At 43.1% G+C, this 20031-nt stretch overlaps 1 protein-coding gene and 1 long non-coding RNA gene across 8 annotated transcripts in view; one reads left to right on the forward strand and one right to left on the reverse strand.

Annotated features, from left to right (window-relative positions):
* Positions 1-20031, forward strand: part of GRID2 (glutamate ionotropic receptor delta type subunit 2) — an 847936-nt gene that overhangs the window by 725672 nt on the left and 102233 nt on the right. For all 7 annotated transcript variants that reach the window (XR_013842448.1, XR_013842449.1, XM_079990761.1 and 4 more), the window contains exon 14: positions 16092-16258. Coding sequence is in view for 5 of the 7 variants with exons in the window: in XM_079990761.1 (XP_079846887.1) it covers positions 16092-16258 (167 nt within the window). In the remaining 2 variants the exon portion in view is untranslated. The remainder of the gene's footprint in view (positions 1-16091; positions 16259-20031) is intronic.
* Positions 1-20031, reverse strand: part of LOC307224488 — a 491711-nt gene that overhangs the window by 349050 nt on the left and 122630 nt on the right. The gene's annotated exons all lie outside the window — the stretch shown is intronic.

The raw sequence follows: 20031 nt of genomic DNA on the forward strand, positions 1-20031 counted from the left end.
CACATAGCCTTCTTCATTCCAATTCACTGCATGAAGCAATAATTTCATGCCGCAATATGGGCCGTTTAAATCAAGAATTCTGCCATTGATAAACATGTCCTAACAGAAATTTCTGCCAGGGATGATAGAAGCCATTTTATTTCCATGACCACTTGAGCTATCACTTGAAAGCAGGTTTCTCTGAGATGCTCTTTAGAAGCACTGCTGAACCACAGCAGTAATGAAATTTAATGCTGAGTTACTAGTGAAGAAGGGTGAAAGCTACTGTGGTCCATTTCTGCCATAACTCTGCTGCTAAATGCTAAGCCCCACCATCCCACCAGACAGAAGTGTCATCATATTGCGCTTACATTACAAGAGTGTAGCTAAGGAACAGAAATATGCTTTTTGTGACTGGGTAGCATAATTGCTGAACTGGAGAACAGAAGTTACATGCCTCTGATACCAGTTCCTGTAAAGTACAGGAAGGGAGAGTGCTGTTGCTCTCCTGTCCAGCTTGTAGGCTTCCCACAGGCATCTGGTCAGCCATTGTGAGAACAGACTGATGGACTGCCTAATCTAGCAGGCCCCTCTTCTGTTCTTAAATTAGAGGATGCTTTTGCAATTGCTCAGATAGTCATACTGTCTTCCTAATTCAACCAGAAGTTCTATACTAGTTGGTTATATTATGAGTTTGTGGCTGCCAGGTCCCCCTAAATTCCTGGGTCCAGTAGCTGTTAGAATTTAATCGAGGTTTGGGGAGTTAAACAGTATGACAGGCTCCTAATCCCTGGAGTCAGCTTCCTGTATTCAGGAAACTGCCTGGGAGATGAGCCATTTTTTAAAAAAGGAATGTGATGGCCCATTAAGAACTCCTAGGAGATGGGGCTTTGTGCCAGATGGTAAGTGGGTGGGGCTTCTCCTCCAGCTTCTACAGTGTTAGAAAGACAAAACTAGAGTTCACTTCCCTCCAGACAGGAGAGAGGGTCAGGTTTGGCAACCCTAGTGAGGTGTTACTTCCTTCTGATTGTATGTGACCTTTTTCCCTTGCACATTTAGCTCCCTGGCCCAGAGTTCCATTGTTAAAAGTAGTATTTCTTTTAAGGCTGATGAGTAATGCCAATGTTCACTCCAGTTTTCATTTTGGCTATGTATGTACGGGAGGACACTGAGTAACAGTGTTGAACAGGATGTCCTTGTGACTGCTTTTAGAGGCAGGCCTGATGCCATTCATTTTAAGTTGATGAAAAATTTGAAGGCACATTGAAGGGACAATGGAACCATAAGCCTTTGAGAAACAGCAAGTCTAAATGCAAGGATTCTGGTATGTTGTCACTTGACCTTGTTTATTAAACAGTTGTATTAAATTTATTTGGACCATGATCCATACACACACACTCCTAGAGATCAATAGAGGTCTTCCCTCTGTTTGACCAGTCTTTTAAAGCATGGAGTAACTTGAAAACCATGACTCAACAGAAGAGAAGGTGGGGCAGATTACTAAGTAGGAGTAAACTATTGCCCCCCCCCCCTTGTAAGTAAAGGCCAGTCTGCAGTTATCAGCATGTGCATGGCTGATGATGGGGAGGGAAAGCGGGCTCCTAAACCATCCTGTGGAATGTGGTCTCAACATATTTAATACTTTTACTAAAGAAATTGCAATAGATGGCATGGCTTTCTCCTTCAAAAATGTGGTGGCTTTATAAATCAATTTCCTTCTAATAGTTGATATATAGTGGGGGGAATGTCTGAAAAAGTGTGTCTGAGAGTATCTTATCTGGGCTGCAATCACACTTTATTTCCTTCACAGCCTGCAGAAGAAGGAGGTCGAGATTAACATCAGGCCTTTCTCAGCTTGATGCCAAAGCCTTGGTGGGAGGGAATAGTTTATTGCTTCTTCAGCTTCCACTTTCCTACTACGGGATGGTTGATTGGTGTATGTAAGTTCCTCCCTATCCCCCCAGGAATGCTTTTTAATCAAAGCAAACATACTGTGTGTATTCTATGGAGTATAGCATGGAGTGGCACATAAATAACTGGCAATGTATCAAGAAGACTACAAAATACAATGCATCCATAATACAAGCAACAGATAAGCCTCTGTATAATACAAGCCTCTGTACTGCTACCAAGGGGCTTTGGTCTGGACATAAATTAGTGGGCCTGGGCTGTTCACGACCGTGTCCATAAGATGGAATGTCTTTGCAGTTGTATTTGTAAGTATGTTGTACACATGAATAAAAATAATGCACAGCACCACAGTTTTCTCATATACACACAGTCTCTCATACTTATATGAGGCCAGGAGCCAGATTGCTAGTGGGAAGCTATGTGTTGCTTGTGTGGGGAAAGCCCCCTCCACAGTACCTCATTGCACCAGTGGGAGTGGGAAGGATTCTGTTAAGATACAGGCAACAGGGCAGGTTCTAGGCCAGAAGACCTGTGTGAGCGGGAGCACTGGCTGTATAAGCAGGATGTGAGCTAAGAGCTTTCCTTATGTATATGCAACAGTAACTGGACTCCTGCTGCCTCACTTACCGTACTTACTTGTGGGGCTTTAGAGGGCTCTGATCTCCTTTGGAGAAGGTGCTATTGCTGGTATCCAGTTCTAGAGCAGCGCTGAATGAAGGGAGGCCTCAGGCTGCCAAATGGTTCAGGACCCATTGTCAACTCCGCCTTTGAGGTGTGGAGATAACTGTGAAGGATCCTGAGATGATGTGTATGTGGGGTCCCCCAGTGTCAGTCTCGGTGGGTATGGTGTCTTGATTATGGCAACCACAATCTGCAGGTTAGATTAACGTAATGTAAATTATTCTTGGTAACATCTGATATCTGAGTTTCCAGGACAAGTGAGGGGAACCTCAGGACCAGAGGCAGCAAATGCGGCCTTCCGGGCCTTTCTGTCTGGCTCTTGAAAGTCTCCCAGACCACATTCCTCATTGGTCCTGCTTTGCTCTCCAACAGTTTTTGCCTGGCTGGAATTCTGTCCTTGAACCCAGATAATGTTCTTGCTTGTCTGGATAGAGAAGGATGTGTTGAGTGTGTGCAGAAACCAGCCTACTGTACAAAGGTTAAACATTTGCATTCAGCGCTCCACCCACTTTTGCTTCCAGCCCCACCCACCACAGCCTTTGGAACTTTACCCAGGAAAAAGGAGACCCTGAGGCTGAAAGGTTTTCCTACCTTCATCTAGGATCACAGCTGAAATGCCAAAAGATTTCTGTGAGAGTGAATGTGCCCCATAAAGGAAAACAGAACTTGTTGAACAGTTCCACCTCCTTCTGAACATGCCACACTACCCTCCATTGCTTACATCTGTTCCAGTTTCTGTTTCCCAAATGAAACAAGTTCATTGGGATGGAAGTCATAGAACTGAGCAGAGTAACAAGCCTTCTCCCAACTGAAATCAAGTGTCAGCAGGTAGGATGGCATTATACCTTCACATGCACCAAAAAGGGAATTGGACCATAAGAATTTTTACGCGTGGCCTTTCTTCTTGAGTGAGCTGTAAGGCAAAACTGGGGACCTGTTGGGACATAAAATATGGCAAAACATATATAAGAACAAATAAAAGCGCTTACAGAAAAGATGTATGGCACAGCCTGCCAAAATGAAGAACATAGATCACATAATGGATATAAAATGTGTCACATGGTGTAATAAACATCTGCTTGGATATAAATTTCACCAGGTTTGATAGATAAAGCATGCTGAAATTGGTATAGAGCAGGCGTCATGTAACTGATGGCATAATACAATACATTCTGATCCCAACATCCATCACTAAGGGTATGTTTGATAGAAGAAGGCTCAATTCCAGGAAGCCATATTATCTATTGTTGAGATACTTGTTTTGCCTCTGGTTTACAGCCAGAGATAGAAACAGACATTCCAACGCAGCATCATAACGACTGGTTTTGAGATATCTCCATACAGACACCGTGATACCAAAGGCCTCACAAAGCTACCAGATTTAAGCCAGTGTGCACTGAAAAGGACAGGACAGAGGAAGCTGCCTTATACTATGCCAGACCCTGGGTCCACCTAGCCACATGGACTGGCTGTGGATCACCAAGGTTTCAGGCAGGGGACTATCCTAGCCTTGACTGGAGAAGCCAGGAATTGAACTTGGTATCTTTTGCATGCAAAGCAGATGCTCGGTCAGTGATCCACAGCCTTTTTGTCAATAGATGCTTTCTAGGAGCAGGGTCTGGGAGATGCTTACTGAACTGGGGAACAGGTCTTGGCCTGTACAGGTGACATCTGGTTCCCAACGAGTTATTTCAGTCATGCCCTATTGCTACCTCTTCTGTAATTTCACAACAATACCATATTATAGTTATTGAGTGCTCTGGCCATAGGAAGAGGTCACACAATGTGCTAGGAACATAGGAAGATGCCTTTTACCATGTCAGATCCATTGGTCCATCTAACTCAATATTGTCTACACTGACCAGCAGTGGCTCTCTAAGGTTTAAGACAGAGGACATTCACAGCCTTACCTGAAGGTGCCAAGAATTAAACCAGGGACTTTTGCATGCAAAGCGGATCTACAGGTAAGTCTGGGAATGCCCTTTGCCTAAAACCCTGGAGAGTCTGAATGTCACAGGTTTAATCTCTGGTCTCTCCAGTTGAAAGGATCAGGCAGCAGTCAGTCAGAAAGACCTCTGTCTGAGAGCTTGGAGAGCTACTGCCAGGTAGAGCAGACAATATTTACTGAGCTAGATGGACAAATAGTTGAAGTGGTCTCATTTGGAAGGAACAGCCTAGCTCCATCACTGGCTAGCAGTGATGGCTGGAGGAGGAGGCTGGATCTTAACCTCCCTACAAAAATATGCATGTGTGGAATGTTTATCAAAATTCTGTTTCCGTGAGGTTTGGGAGTTTTTTTTTATTTAGTGCATTTAAAAGAAAACACACGAGCCACTCAGTTACAGAGAGATATAGAGGGACATAAATCTAATAAACAGAATAAACAAAATGTTAAGCACTAGTGTAGAAGCCATCAGAATTTCCTCTGAAATTGCAACCCACTGCCCTGATGGCTTGAGTCCTCCTTCTGAAGGCCAGAAAAACAGGCAGCAGGAGTGACCAGTGAGGAGGCACCACTGGCTTCCTATCAGCAGTGTTGCTGCACGTACTGAGAGGAGGGAGGCAGTGGGAAGTCCCCCCCACACACACCTGGTAAGCACAGCAATGCCACTGCTGGAAGACCAGGTGTGCAATGACATCCCTGCCTACCAGCCACTGCTGAAAGGCAGTCAAACTGCCTGAGGTTTGAATAGCTCTGGGAAACTTCTGAAGGCCACAAGTACTTCTGGACACTAAACTGAAACTGAACAAGAGTTTGCAGCTCATTCATCACTGTTTAGGGGAAATGCCATATCTCAGGCCTTGCATCCAGAAGGTCCCAGTTTAAGTCCCCAGCATCTCCTGTTAGGGTTGGGGTGGAGGGTGTCTCCTGCCTGAAACCCTGGAGAGCCACTGCCAATCATTGTAGACCACACTGAGCTAGATAGACCAATGGTTTGGCTCAGTATAAGGAAGCTTCCTAAGTTCCTACAGCAAAACATTAAAACTGAACTAAGATTTTTTATTTTTTTTTCTAATGGAAACGAGGCTCTAGCTTAAAGGGAAAAAAGTTCTGGCAATTCACAACTGCACAAATCAAGTTTGCCCCATTGCTCTTCTGTTCATGCCCCCAGCAGCTTTGAAGAGTTCCTTTGAAGGGACTGGGAGTGAGTCTCAAGACTTAAGAGGAGAGCGATCTATGTGGGGAAAGCAAGTTGACACATGGGGCTGCTTTCAAGGAAGAAAAAAGGATCTGTACAGGATTTCGAAACTCTTTTGAAGTACCCTCAGATAACGCTGAAGATGTCAGACCAGGGAGGTCAATGCAATCTTGGGTTATTTGTTTAATGGAATCTTAACATCTAAATCAGCAATGGCCACAGTCCAGTACAAAGTTATGTATCTATAAACTCATTGAATTCAAAAGACATAAGAATGCCTAATTCTGTGCTAGATTGTGTCCAGTTACTTTGGTGCAAACCTGGCAGTGTTTACATCAGTTAACGCTCACCCTCCCCATAGCAAATAGGGATTTTCCTCAGCTAGATAAGGGCTAAATTTCCATCTCCACATCAGCTTTTATACCATCAATTATCATTTTGTAGTAACTGGTAATTATGAAGTTAAATATTGTCTCTTGATGTTATTGTCTCTTAGTTGGAACTAAGACTTCTTGTGGTTACTTTCATTTCCTATGTAGTTAAATAAATTGCACCACAAGTCTCTGTTGATTTCTCATCCAGACGAAAGTCTAATCCCGTAAAAACCGCCTTGGGAGCTTTTCAGCTCTATATGGAACAGCAGGCTACATATAACTACCACAGATGGTACTCAATGCTAGTCCTATTCAGAGTAGACCCATTAGCATTCATGGAGATCATAGAACTGTAGAGTTGGAAGTGACCATGAGGGTCATCTAGTCCAACCCCCTGCAATGCGCTAATCTTTTGCCCAACGTGCGCTCAAACCCATGACCCTCAGATTAAGAGTCTCTTGCTCTACTGACTGAGCTACCCTAGCAGGATAGCAAACTTTGGTTAATTAATTTCTTTTTTTAAAAAAAAAATAATTGTTATTAACTGGCCAATCACATCAAATTAAATCACATCATATAAATTCCGAATTACAAAGCCAAATTTTTAAATTTTGTTGGGGGAACCCATACTTCAAGATCCAAAGGGGAATTCAGATCATCTTCTTATTACTGCGTTAATGTCCAAATCAGTCCCAATCAGTCCAAACAAAGTTCATAATTCTATCCAGTCTTATCTTGGTGTTGCCACATCATATCTTGTTCGTATAATTTCTCTTTTTCCTTTACGATCTCTTCTGTTAGTCTCCTTAAGCCGATAGCAAGTGTAATAATCCTGTGTGGATTTCCCGTTCCTTCACTAAGTCCAGATGGTTTCCATATATCTCCTTCGTAGATAACATCACTTTTTCCATCGTAAATTTTGGCATTTGTCGCTCTTATGTCCCACCGAGGAGTTGATTCACGATATGTAAACAACTCTATTTCTCTCTTTCTCCTCCCAGACCCAAGAGCTCCCACAATGCCTCACAAAATGGCGAACGGCATTTTTTCCTGACTGCGTCACTCCAAAACTCTTAGCTTTCCAGCTTCATCTTGAAACATTGCTTTGGATCGAAAGTTTATCTCCACACAGCCTTAAATCCACAGCTTAAGTCCTTAATTTCTGACTCATTAGGGGAGGGGGATTCTTGTTAAATCACATAAAAAGGTAGAGACAGGTTTTTTCCCCCTCCCCCCTCAGTCATTACCGTATCTTGACGTTCTTCTTGTATTTTATTGTTGTCTTGTTATCAGAGATCTCTTCTGTCAGCAGTATTTACTCCCCTTTTTCCTTGATGTATGTGCAATTAATCATGTCCAAATTATTTCTTTTAAAGATCATTGCAACCAGCGGCGCGAATCGGGGACGGCGTCGAGGAGTGCCGAAAATCCCACAGGAGGGCTTTGTGCCTAGTGCCCCCACCCCCACAAATTCGGGGGTGGTATAGGGCACAGCAGGCAAGGGCCGTCCCCCCCATAATCCTGGGGGGGTTAAGGAGGCTAATTACCCCCATCATAGCCTCCAAATTACCTCGTGTGGGTCGGAGAGATGTTATTGTCAGCCATCTTCCGATGCGCCACCTAGTGGCCCCCAACTTTGGTTAATTAATTTCAATGGGTCTAATCTGAGTATGATTTAGTTGAAGACTATACCATAAATCTATTTGCATATAGACATTCATCACATTCACTGTTGACCTTATGCATCTGATGAAGAAGTGTGCTTTTTGCCAAAGAAAGCTCATGCCACAGGGCTTGCTGCTGCTGCTGCTGCTGCTGCTGCAACCAACTAACACAACTACTGTTCTAGAATGTGTTCCTGAATTCTTTCTGGAATGCTTAGAAAAGGGAGGGGGTGCTGCATACAAATGTTTCATGGCTGGAAGCTGCTGACATCTAGAATGAGGTAAGTAAAACTGACACATAAAGACCTGATCAGAGACAAACTCCAGCACTGGGTAAAGCTGGTGTCTGTATGGAGGGAGAGCATTTTCTCTCTCTCTCCGGCATTCACTCATGTGCCTGCCTGGCCTGCAGCTGTGAGCCAAGGTAAAAGAGTATGTCATTCTATATTTCTGCCTGCAAAATGTATCTCTCTGATCTGCCTGTCTAATCTAACAGCATCCCTGAAGCACCACTGCTCTTCTTAACAGCAGTAAACGGTGTTGCAAAACACAAAGTGGTGGAATAGGAGGGCTGTGTCTTTTTTCTTCATGGAACAGTTTAAAGCTATGAAAAAACTCTGTTTCATGTACCTGCGATGAATAAACAGAGTGGCCCTTAGTTCATCCAAGTGAATAGCTTGGAATCATGGAGGATAAGGCTAGGCACGATGGCTATGTTGTGCCTCCATGGTAGGTGGCAGCAATGCTTCTGAATACCAGTTGCTGAAAACTGCAGGAGGGGGGAGTGCTGTTGTGCTCGGGTCCTACTAGAGTTTTTCCCACAGGCATCAGGGTGGCCACCATGAGAATAGGATGCTGGACTAGGTGGGCCATTGGCCTGATCCAGCAGGGTCTTCTTGTGTTCTTAAGAAGGGGCAGAGCTCCATCATAATGACCATACACTCATGTACACCCCACATCTTTAGTGTCTGCATGGGCTGGGTGTCGGGACTACCTTCTTCGACCTTCTGATCACAGGAGCGCAGGAACAGCAGAGCACAGCATTCCTCTGGAACAGGTCCTGGTGCAGTGGACTCACAGTTGCTATTGTGAGCACCTCAAAAGCAGCAGAGTAACGGAAACAAAACTGTGGAGGTTTTGTTGCATACCTAATTTTTTCCCCTACTGATTAAACAAATAAAAGAACATAACAAACATGTACGAGAGAGTCAGCTCTCTCATACTGCCATCCTGTCTCTAGAAAGAAAACAGGCACAATGCTAGGGACGGAAGTCTGGAAGAGTGGTTTCCGCCCCCTCCTTTCTCTGAGACACAAAGTAAAACAAACATGATCTGGTGATCTTTGCAATGGGAGAGATGAAAATACTGACACATAGATCACATGTTTTGCAAGCAGAGTAGTCCCAGATTTAGTTCCAGTGTCAAAAGGTCTCAAGCAGCAAGCCTGGGAAACAGCCTTTTTGACAATCCTGCTGGTAAAAGCAGGTAATGCCAGGCTTCATGGGTTAATGAAATGACAGCACTGGGCTAGCTGGTCAGACTCAGTATCATGCAGCTCTATGCATTCATATCCTTGGCAGGTTGACTATTAAACCCATTGATTCCAAGCTGTTTCCAAACTGTATTCTGTTGAACTAAGCTTTATGAATGGGTAAAAATGGAACAGTATCACACAGCACATCTGAACCTCTAAGTAAGTGCTGGGAATTGGCTTGGACTGTTGACCACCTGAGGGAACAGTGGCAGAAGCCAGTGAAAAAACCATAGGAATGTTATCAGCACTTCTAAAATAAACTCATGCCAAGTCTTATATAAGCTTATATAGTTGGATTTTGGAATTGATTTACAGTCATACCGCATGTTACGTTAGCTTCATGATATGTTTTTTCAGGTTGTGTCCCACAGTGACCCGGAAGTACCGGAAAGGGTTACTTCCGGGTTTTCGCTGCTTGCACATCTGCACAAGCGCCAAATCGCACCGCGCACCTGCGCAGATATGGCACTTCAGGTTGCGGGCTTTTCATGTTACAAACGGGCCTCTGGAACGGATCCCATTCGCAACCAGAGGTACCACTGTATTTGTTTGACTTATTTTATTGTAATGGGCAGGTAAGCAAATGTATATATAAATAGCCATGCATTTCATGCTCCCCAAATCTAGTGCAGAGCCTTTGTTCTTGGAGCAGCTCCAGCAGAAGTCTGGCATGGGGAATCTGTGGCCTCCAGATGGTGGTGACATTCCCTGTCAGCATGGCCAATGGTCAGCAATGATGGGAAGTGTTCAACAACATCTAGAGAGCCACAGATTCCCTGCTCTAAGTAGAATCAGCCTGGCTCTGTGTGTAGCAGCTATGTTTCTTAAGTGTAGGGGAGTCCTAGAACATGTCATTGACACTCATTGTGGACCTGCTGATGTATCACTAGTGACGTGCTTAGACATTTCCGTGGGATGCAAATAATGCAAAATAATGGCAACTCCTGCCGAGTTGTCTGAGACAAACAACAACAATGGGGAGTCAATTAATTTGGCTAGATAATCACTGTACTGTCTTCACTTATGTCCAGTGAACTGGAAAAGCAGAGATGGCCTTTATGAACTCGTGCACACACTGGTTGGGTTTGTGATACGGAATGGGAGATTTTCATCATATTCTCAGACTTTCCATTCCACCCTCCACCCCCACCCCCGTTTTTGCAGCCTCTCCCTGGTGGTAGATGTGTTAATGCTAGCAAAGTGTGGTGGAGAGACAAAGGGTATGGTTTGTAGTGCTAATGCTTTCCATCCTGATTGACTACAAAGTCATGATTCCTGCTGAATGACAATATGCTTCCTTCATGCCGATCTCGCTTTGCTGCTCCTGTGTGTTCGGGAGGTAGCATGTGCTCCACATTCCAATTTGCTGCCACCCTGAAATGCCATTATCTCCACATGAAATGGCAATATAATGATGTGGAAATGTAGAATTCAAGAATACAAATCTGCCATGAGCAGTGAGTGATATTAGAATGATTGAGTTCCATCTTTAGCAGGTTTCCTTTTCACATGCAGTTGCTGGCTCATACAATAACAGGGCTGACTAAAAGGGAACTTAAAGTTCATCTACTCCAGCCCATTTTACTGAGACCCAGTTATAAAAATGCTATAGGTAGCAAGAATAATCTGGGTTTCATTCAGTTGAATATATTTCGTTCAGATATATCCGCAGTATAATTTAACAAAACTTGATCACAGACTTGGAATTTAAACTCTTTGCTTCCCAGTCTTCTATGTGTGGCTACTCAAGGCTGCCTTGTCCCTCCATGACATCAGAGCAACCAGGCCAATAGCAATATCTCAATGATGGGCAGGGAACCTGGGGCCCACCAGATGCTGTTAGACTCCCAACTCCCAACTCCCACTAGCCCCAGCTAGCATGGCCAATGGTCAGAGATCCTTGGAGTTGTAGTTCATCAGCATAGAGGGGTTAGGGGAGTTAGAAGTATATTAATTTGCTAGCTGAAGTCTGGGCAATGGTTTTTACCAGTAGACAAGGATAGGTATAAAGAACAGCTTCAGGCATTGGTTAGCAGCAGCCAGTGTTTCCAATAGAATGGTTTTCATCAGCTGCAAGTCCAGCTGCCCCTTTCATCATAGTTTCAGTCTCAACAATGTACATTCAGTGGTACCTCGGGTTAAGTACTTAATTTGTTCTGGAGGTCTGTTCTTAACCTGAAACTGTTCTTAACCTGAAGCACCACTTTAGCTAATGGGGCCTGCTGCTGCTGCCGTGCCACCGGAGCACGATTTCTGTACTCATCCTGAAGCAAAGTTCTTAACCTGAAGCATTATTTCTGGGTTAGTGGAGTCTGTAACCTGAAGCGTATGTAACCCGAGGTACCACTGTACACTGTTGTTGTTGTTTTAAAAAATGGCCAGTATGATTGAGTCCATAATACTACAAAGTATTTGCACCATGCTCTTGCTAAACATACTCGGAGCACTCATACACTGCATCCCAATAATTCTTGTCATAATCCTTTAAGATAGGCCAGCTCTGTTGTCTGCCCATTAGTTTGAGGATAAGAGGCAATAATTTGCATAAGGCCAAAAATGAGGTGACATTGGAACCATGGGCTGCTAGCTCATGGTTCCTGTTCTGATTCTGAATTGCCATGCTAGAGATCAAAGCCAACAGTTGTGGGGAAACCAGGTGAGAAAAAAGGACAGAGGCTGCGTCTAAATCCTTTGTCCAGGACAGCAAAGTATAAGACCGCCATCTTCCAAAATCCATAAACAGTTATTGACTGATTGACTGTATTTCTAGTCCACACTTTTCACTAAGGAGCCCAGGGTAGCATAGAACATGGTCAAAAGGATAATCAACTAGCAGTCTCGTACCAAGCATTGCTTAGGTATTCTAAGCAACCAAAAAAGCAGTGCAATTTTGAAAGGTTCTATATGCTTCCAAATGGTGTCCGGTTGTATCCAAACATAGCTGAAAACCTGCTACTTGATCTCATAATCTGAAATGCAAAATTTGGTTATGATAGCTTCAGAGGTGTCTGAAAGCATAGTAAATGGACAAACCGCTTTCCAAAATATAGGTATACAGGTAGATTATTATATAAACCAACCAGTACAAACATTTTAAAACAAAATAATATCTAAAATTTCTCTCAGAAACATTTATTCAGCTCTAAATGGCCATGCAGAAAGTACAGTTTCTCTCCAGGCTTGCTTTGTTTACTTAAGAAAAGATGTGTTGCTCTTGGGGGTGGGGTGGAGAGTAACACATCCCAAACAAAAGTGTCTCCTGTGTGTTACATCTCAGAAATGAGGAACTGGTCTGAAGAAGCACTTCAGTAACTCCTGTATGTAAACAGATTTTGCAAATATCATCTATATCGTAAAGCATGATATAATGATACCATGTGATTTATTATTCTATTTAGTCTGTGTATGAGTACTTTTCCCCCCATTCCCTTTTGGTTTGCCTGGCCCCAGACAGCCTGTTTTGTATTGTTTCTTTTATACTTAGCTGTTACATATTTATTCCATGTTGACTTTGTACATTTAATGAGCTTGTTTCCTTTGGAGACAGTGTAATTGGTTGGAGGTATTGAGGAGAAAGTGCTGTGTGGGACTAGGGAGAGAAAGAAACATGACTTCTCCAGGCAGCCAGAGAACAGGCGGTGTGTAGAAAATCAAGCTGGTGCTCTCGATGCTTGACTGACTGGTGGAATCACTTAATGGAAGAGCAGAACTTATATGTACGCCGCTGGGGAATAGCAGGTACAGGGAGAATGTGGGGAGATGGTACAGAGTTGACAATCAGCTCATTTCTCTCTTCTTCTTTTTTAATAATATTTATTAAAGATTTTCAAATATAACAAAAAAAAAAAAAGAAAAACATCCAAATTTAAGGCCTTATTTTCAATATCATCTTTCTAGGACTTCCCCCTCCCCACCCCCTCTTGTATTCCAATTCTTTCAAATAGATTCAACAAATTCTTACCCCAAATTTTAAAGTTATTATCATTAACCCAATTTAAAAAATATTTTCCCATCCCCTAAAATCGACCTGTTCCCTTCCACGAGTTCCCCTCTTTAATATGAGATACAGATTAACATAAAAAAATTAAAAAAGAATAAGATATAATTTAACACCCTTTGGATTCCAAATTTCCCTCCCCCCTTTCCCGGTTGCGTTCCCCATGTCCATCAATATCCATTGTCTCCTGGAGCCCCCACATCTAAAACCATAATCTAAGCCATAATCCTTCACCAGTCCACTTTGCCGTCTTTTTAGTAATCTTTGCCATCTTTTAATCATCTTTAATTTCAAATGTCCAATCTTAGAAAGGGTCTATCTTCCACCTTTGTCCAGTTCTTGTTTTTCTTGTTTTTCTTTGTTGTTCTCTCTTCTCCTCTCTCTTTTTTTTTTTCCTTTCCCCCCCTGCTCTCCTGCAGAAATGTTCTAATTCCAAAAAGCTTATAATTCCTCTACAGAGGCTTTGTTATTCAGGAACAAAACATTACGTCAGGTCCCTTCCATTCTTCAATAGATAAATCTATTGTCTCCTTTAGTGTGTAGACCTCTGTAGACAAAATAGTGTTCTATTTCTGCAGTTTCCCAGGAGATAAAATGTCTGATTCAAATTCCATGCCAGCGATACTTGTAATAACCCACAGCTCCTCTAGAGGGATTATAGTAACTCAGTTTCATTCCCGATCTCACCCACCAGTCAAAGTAACTTATTATTCCTTATTTTAAACAGTTTATGTCCAATTTATAACAAATGTAACCAGCAAAGTCCTCGTAACAAAGTTCTCTTTTTGTTCTCAGTTTGGCAGCTCCTTTGACAGCTGTCAAAACCTCTATTTCTCCTCTCCAGGCGCTCTCACGGTTCGCTCCCGGGGCTTCGGGGGGGTGGGTTGTATTTTAATTCACATTCCACTCTTCTCCTCCAGCCCAGCTTATAATTTTCCATCGCGAAATTAATATCTTTATCAAAAGAAAAGGTTGCGCTCGATCTTAGTTGTCAGGTCCTTTGCTTTAGCTCTCTACAACAGGGGGGAGGTTGACTTCCTTTTTATACCTCCCCCGTTCGCTCCGAATTTTAAAAAAATTTATTCCCCTTTTTAATCCAAGTTCCAATTACTCACGGGTTGTTCTTTTAAGTCCAGATTTTCAATGGAAAAAGTCAGCGCTCTCCGCCAAATGGCATGCGGCTTCGCTCGGCAGGGGAAGCGGAGGACTCACAGCACCACCACCACCACCCCCTGTCACCCGCTCCGCAGCCTTTAAAACGGCTCCTTCACGTGGTCGGGGGGGCGCAAACGGTGCCAGCCGAGTCACCATCCCCATGGGTTTCAGAGCCCATGGTTTTTGAGGGTCCCCGCGTCGCCGACGCGGTAGAACCCAGCCCCTGCCGAGCAGGCTCCCTCCGGAGCTCGGAGGGAGTCCGCCATTCGGCGATGGCGCCAACCCGGAAGTAGCGACAATCAGCTCATTTCTCATTCTTCCATTGCTTTTCAATAGGAATTTTCATTTTTAAGGGCAGAACTAAGGACACAGAGCTCCTACCAAAATTGGAAGTTCTGTGTGAGGTTGGCCTCTACCCCTGCATAGCTCAGAGCATCTGTTCTGCATGCAGAAGGTCTCTGGTTCAATCTCCAGCATCCCCCGGCAGAGCTGGGGAAATGCTCCTATCTGAAACCCTGGGGATCCACTGGCAGTCAGTACAGCCAATACAGAACTAGATGGACTAATGTTCTTACTTGGTATCAGGCAGATTCTCCATCATGTCTAGAGTGTGATAAATCTTGTGCTTGGGTATCATTGTGATGCATGCTTTCCCAGGCTTGTCAGTGAAAGCCACAACTGGAGGCCCTAAACAGGAGGCATAATAAATCATACCCTCCGACATGCCGCAGAGGAAAATCGGGATGCATGCCTTTCAGGGCTCTTGCAGGAGCATAGTCCCCCCCCCCCCAGCACAGGCATCTTTGGGGACCATGCTCTTGCAGGAGCCAAAACAGGACATCCCAGGATCCAACCAGAAGCCGAGATGGCTTCTGTAAATCTGGAATATCCTGCTCAAAGCAGGACAGCTGAGTGGTATGCTAAATGACTTGGGGCCCAAGTATTTAAAGAAACACTAGCTTTCCCAGATCCTTAAATCAGAGGTTGAGTCCCTTCTCATTGTCCCACCACTAGGAAAATACATTGGGTGGTGAAGCCTTCTCAGTGGTGTCCTGGTTGTGGAATTCCCTCTCCCTTCACATATGTCTATTGCTGATATTTTTGATGCAAAAAACCTACTTGTTTGCCTCTTCATTTATGGGATGTAAGCTGCCATTGCAATTGGGAGCTGAAAATTGTTGTTTTTTACCATGTTGTCACCCACCTTGGAATCATTTGATGATGGACTGGCTAAATATATGTATTTAATAATAAATAAGTACTGGAAGCTACATCCAAGGACCTATGACAATAGTAGTGTTTCTTAATATTGCCCCAATCCATGGTTTGAAGGCACAAAGTGCAGCTACCTTGCTGAAGCAGATTTAGATCTGGATGGGAGACCTCTTCTGTGGAATCCCTACATACATAATCTTGAGTTCCATCATGGAAAAAAGGTGGGGTGTAAATTAGGCAAATAAATAAATATGCTTCTGTATTGCAGGGAGCTTCTGACAGGGGTATCTATTCATCTTTTTTTACACTGAAAATGGTGGTGGAGAATATCTCCCCTCACTCAGCATGATCAGCTTTCAGAGGGTATAATTTTTACCTCTTCTTGGAGCACTAGAAGTGAAATTTCAGCATTTGCTTTCCATTTTCTTCTCCCCCAACCAGGTCAAATATGGAAATTATGCCTTTGTGTGGGATGCAGCAGTTTTGGAATATGTTGCTCTGAATGATCCAGATTGTTCCTTCTACACTATTGGAAACACTATTGCAGACCGAGGCTATGGAATTGCCCTTCAACATGGGAGCCCTTACAGAGATGTATTCTCACAAAGGTAAATTTTGTGTGTGGGTGTGGGTGGAACCTGTGATACGCCCATCTTCTTCTTTTTACTGGGAGAAAAGACATGAGGCTAGGCATGCAATTGTGTGTTGTCATGTGTGGCTTTATTTCAGGAGTTTCTGTAAAAAGTGAGGGCAGGGGAGACAGAAGCAGTGCGATTATATTAGAACTGGGGCTGCATTGCAGAGGTCAAGAACCCTGAAGCTGGCTGATATTACACATCTGGGAAGCAGATCATGACAGCTGCATATAGTCATATTCAGAGACAGGGTTCCTTTTCCTTTTTTCTAGAATGAAATAATTTGTTTTAAGTCATTCTGGTCCAGACTTAGTAGTTGATGTCATCCAGTATGCTGTCTAATACAGCAAATGCTTTAGAGATGATGTGGATCATATTCTGTCCTACCAGTTTGTTTGTTTTTTAAAAAGTAATAACCTACCTGGGTGTTTGAAGAAAACAGAAAACAGAAAACAGAAGAAGTAGCTCAGCTAAATAACATCCACTTTGGAATAACGTGGAGGGACCAACAAATTAAGTAAATGGTGGAGAGTGGGCCACACAAGACTCACTTCAAATTCCATATATAACTTCCCTGGAGAAAGTAAAGGGTTTTTTTGGGGGGGTGGCAGCAGGGAGTCTTCTGATGATCTCTACAGCAACAGTCAGTGTAGGGCATACACCTGCAATTGAAGATGCACATGAATATTGGCAACAGGACTTCCTTCCGTAGAGAGGTTGTATTTCACTTTGGGAACCCATTGGAGAAAGCATAGACCCAAAGGGCATAAATGCAATACTGAACTCACTGTTGGTCACGTCTAGTTTTATGGGTCTCTTCAGAAAGAAGCCACTCACCATCTTCATTAACTTCTTGCATTTATAAATTTAGCAAGCCAGATTTTTGAATGCAGTTCTGCTCTTGTCCATTTTCACAGCTTAGCACTAAGCTACAGAATAGATTGGTAGCTGTCGTATATACTTAGATGTAGTCTACTATTGGAGGTGTCTTATAATCTCATTGTAATAACAGGCAAAAAAAATGTGGATAAAGTAATACTCCATCTGAAATACACAATGCATTGTTTTCATAGAAATCTGATCATGTTCACTCTATGGTCAAGGAGGTGTCAGGTTTGAGCCTCCGTCCCTCCTGGCAAGGTGTTACTTGCTGCACCCCCTTTTGGTGGGTTTGCCCTACCCCCATCTGTGGCTCTTTGAACATGGGCAACCAGGTGGCAGCTCATCCTGGAAAGCTGACCATTCTGTTAAGTTCCCACAATGGCTTGGCACAACACTCCATTCTCTAGAGCTCAGTGGCAAATTACTCATGGCAGGCAGCTTCCCAAACCCAACTGCCATCAGAGGAAGTGGGCAGGCAAAAATGCCAAAGCAGGCATCAGCACCAGTGGACCTTGGCAGGTGCATGAAGGTATCAGGTGGTGCCTGTGGTCAGGGTTCAGAATTGCCATGCCTGTGCTTTGCTATTAGGTTATATTTTTTAGACCTTCTGCTTCTTCTTAAGGTATGCATTCTCTGAAGAACTTCCAGGTGCATTTCAAAGGCTCTGAGAGGCCCCCTAACTTCACATTGTCCAAGTGAATCTCATTCAAATTTGTGGAGCTACAAATACTATGTTGTGACAGAATCCCTGGTCCTATTTTCCCCAGTCATGTTTGGAAATACCTTTATATTTTAATATGGCTTTTTCCATATCCACACAAAACTGTTGCTAAATGTAAGCGCAGTGTGGAGGAATAAATGGGCTATTCCAACCACTGAAGTAAGCTTGAGTAAAGTTCTGACTGAAGAGTTCTGCTATTATAGCCCTGCTTTCTCTTGTCCTTGTCTTGTTGGGTTTGGGGTTTACAACATCCAGCAGAATTATATATTTGCTTTGCTGAGTTTTCTTTCGCACTGCCTTCATAATGGTTGTGCCTCATTATGTCAAAATGAATATGCCTCATTCTGGCTACAGCCTCTATTTGTATTCACTCTTCTGTGTGCATTCGTCAGAGCTTTGTGCAGCTCTGTCAGACAGCTAGGCAAGAAATAATCAGCACTTCAGCTGTAAGCATCATTCATAGGGTTTGATTTAAATTACGCCTTGCAGAAATGCTTGTGTGCTTGCTCATGAGTCTTTCTGAACAATGGTTATTTTGACTGTGAAGTTTTTAAAGTTTTCATTTAATCCACAGTGGCTCAGTTCACACATCCTGACAAAACATGGTTTGGTGGGATGTCTGCATTGACAAAGCGCAGTTTAAGATTGGCTTGCAAACCAGAATCATTAACTGTGATGTGGTAGTGGAAGTATAGAAGCAGTTCCATGCCATGATTATACATTTTGGAAACTCAAATCATGGTTTGGGTTACAATAAACAATAATATTATGCAAGCCATGGTTTGTCATTGTTTCTGAACTGAGCCGTTCATAAAGATGAGCATTGGGTAATGAATGGAAAATAGAAAATTCAGACAACTGTGCATACAGAAAGTTCTAAGGGGTTGAATGTATTTTCAAAGATGGTAGATTACTGACTGCCCTAACAGATTGGTACAATCTTCCTTCTGAGTACAACAAAAGAGATAAATTCAACATAGAATCACCATTGTCCAGGCTTTGATTATCCAGAATTCTTTATCTGAATTCATGTCTGTTTATACCCTGCCCTTAGACGTGTGCCTTAGCATATCTTCTGCAAAGCCAGATTAACATTTTTGTAATGTCTTCCTCACTTCAGGCATCGGTACACCCCATACTAAGCAATCATTTGTCTTGGCATTAAGGCTGTACAGTAAGTCACTATAAGTCACATAGACTATGCCTGCCTATCTCCTGTGCTGAATGGTGTGGATGTCTCCGGGCCCATTCAGTTTAAATTAGGCTGTACTTTATTTGGTTTTGTTAACATTAATTTCTACAAAATTCATTAAAAGCCAGCAAAAGGCATATCTTGCTCTGTAGCTATGCCATATTTATTAAGTGCATCTGTTACAGCCCCATCCAGAGTTTTTCCTTTTGGAATTCAGGCTAGTTCACACAAACATGTGAGAAAGCCTTCTCACCCTGTCTTCATTGATGTATGTACTTTCTTCCATTTCCCAATTTGTTCCGTGCTCTATTTGCAAACATGCTCATGATCTGACATAATTTTACAACTTCTCACCTGTTACTAATATTCCCAGGCTGTCCTGTCCCAAGACTCTTGCATATGAAACAGCCAGTCCTCCTTACCAATCACAGTTCTAATGTTGTTCTGCTACAAAGAAAGTAAATGTGATGGGAGCAGGTAGTGCCAAGCAAAGTGACCCTCTTCAGGGGCTTCATGTGTGACCTTCTAAGAAGTTCTAACTAGTACAAGGACTCCATTACTATGAAACACTTGTGTAATTTTGCCAGGATGATTAACACATGCCAGGGCTCTAACCAGGTATGCCTTGGGCAGAAATCCCAGTCATACTGAAGGAAAACCCATTCCCGAAATCTTAGAGTCAAAAATCACCAATTTGGAGATCACCCAGCCTAACCTTGAATCACATAATGATATTTACATATGATGGTTCCTACAACAGAGATTGGGGGTCACTTTTCCATCTGAGCAACCTTCAGGATTACATTATGGGGGGCATGTTTAAAGGCCCCCTTCCTGTGTAGTGTAGTCTGGAAAGTAATCTGGAGGTTTCCAGTTTGCACCCAGAAGGAATTATCTTCCAGTGACAAGTTCCACACCTAGATGCACAGATGTTGGGCAGATGCCTAGATT

The sequence above is a fragment of the Podarcis cretensis genome (genome assembly GCF_951804945.1).
Source record: "Podarcis cretensis genome assembly, chromosome: 9".
Taxonomy (NCBI): Eukaryota; Metazoa; Chordata; class Lepidosauria; order Squamata; family Lacertidae; genus Podarcis; species Podarcis cretensis.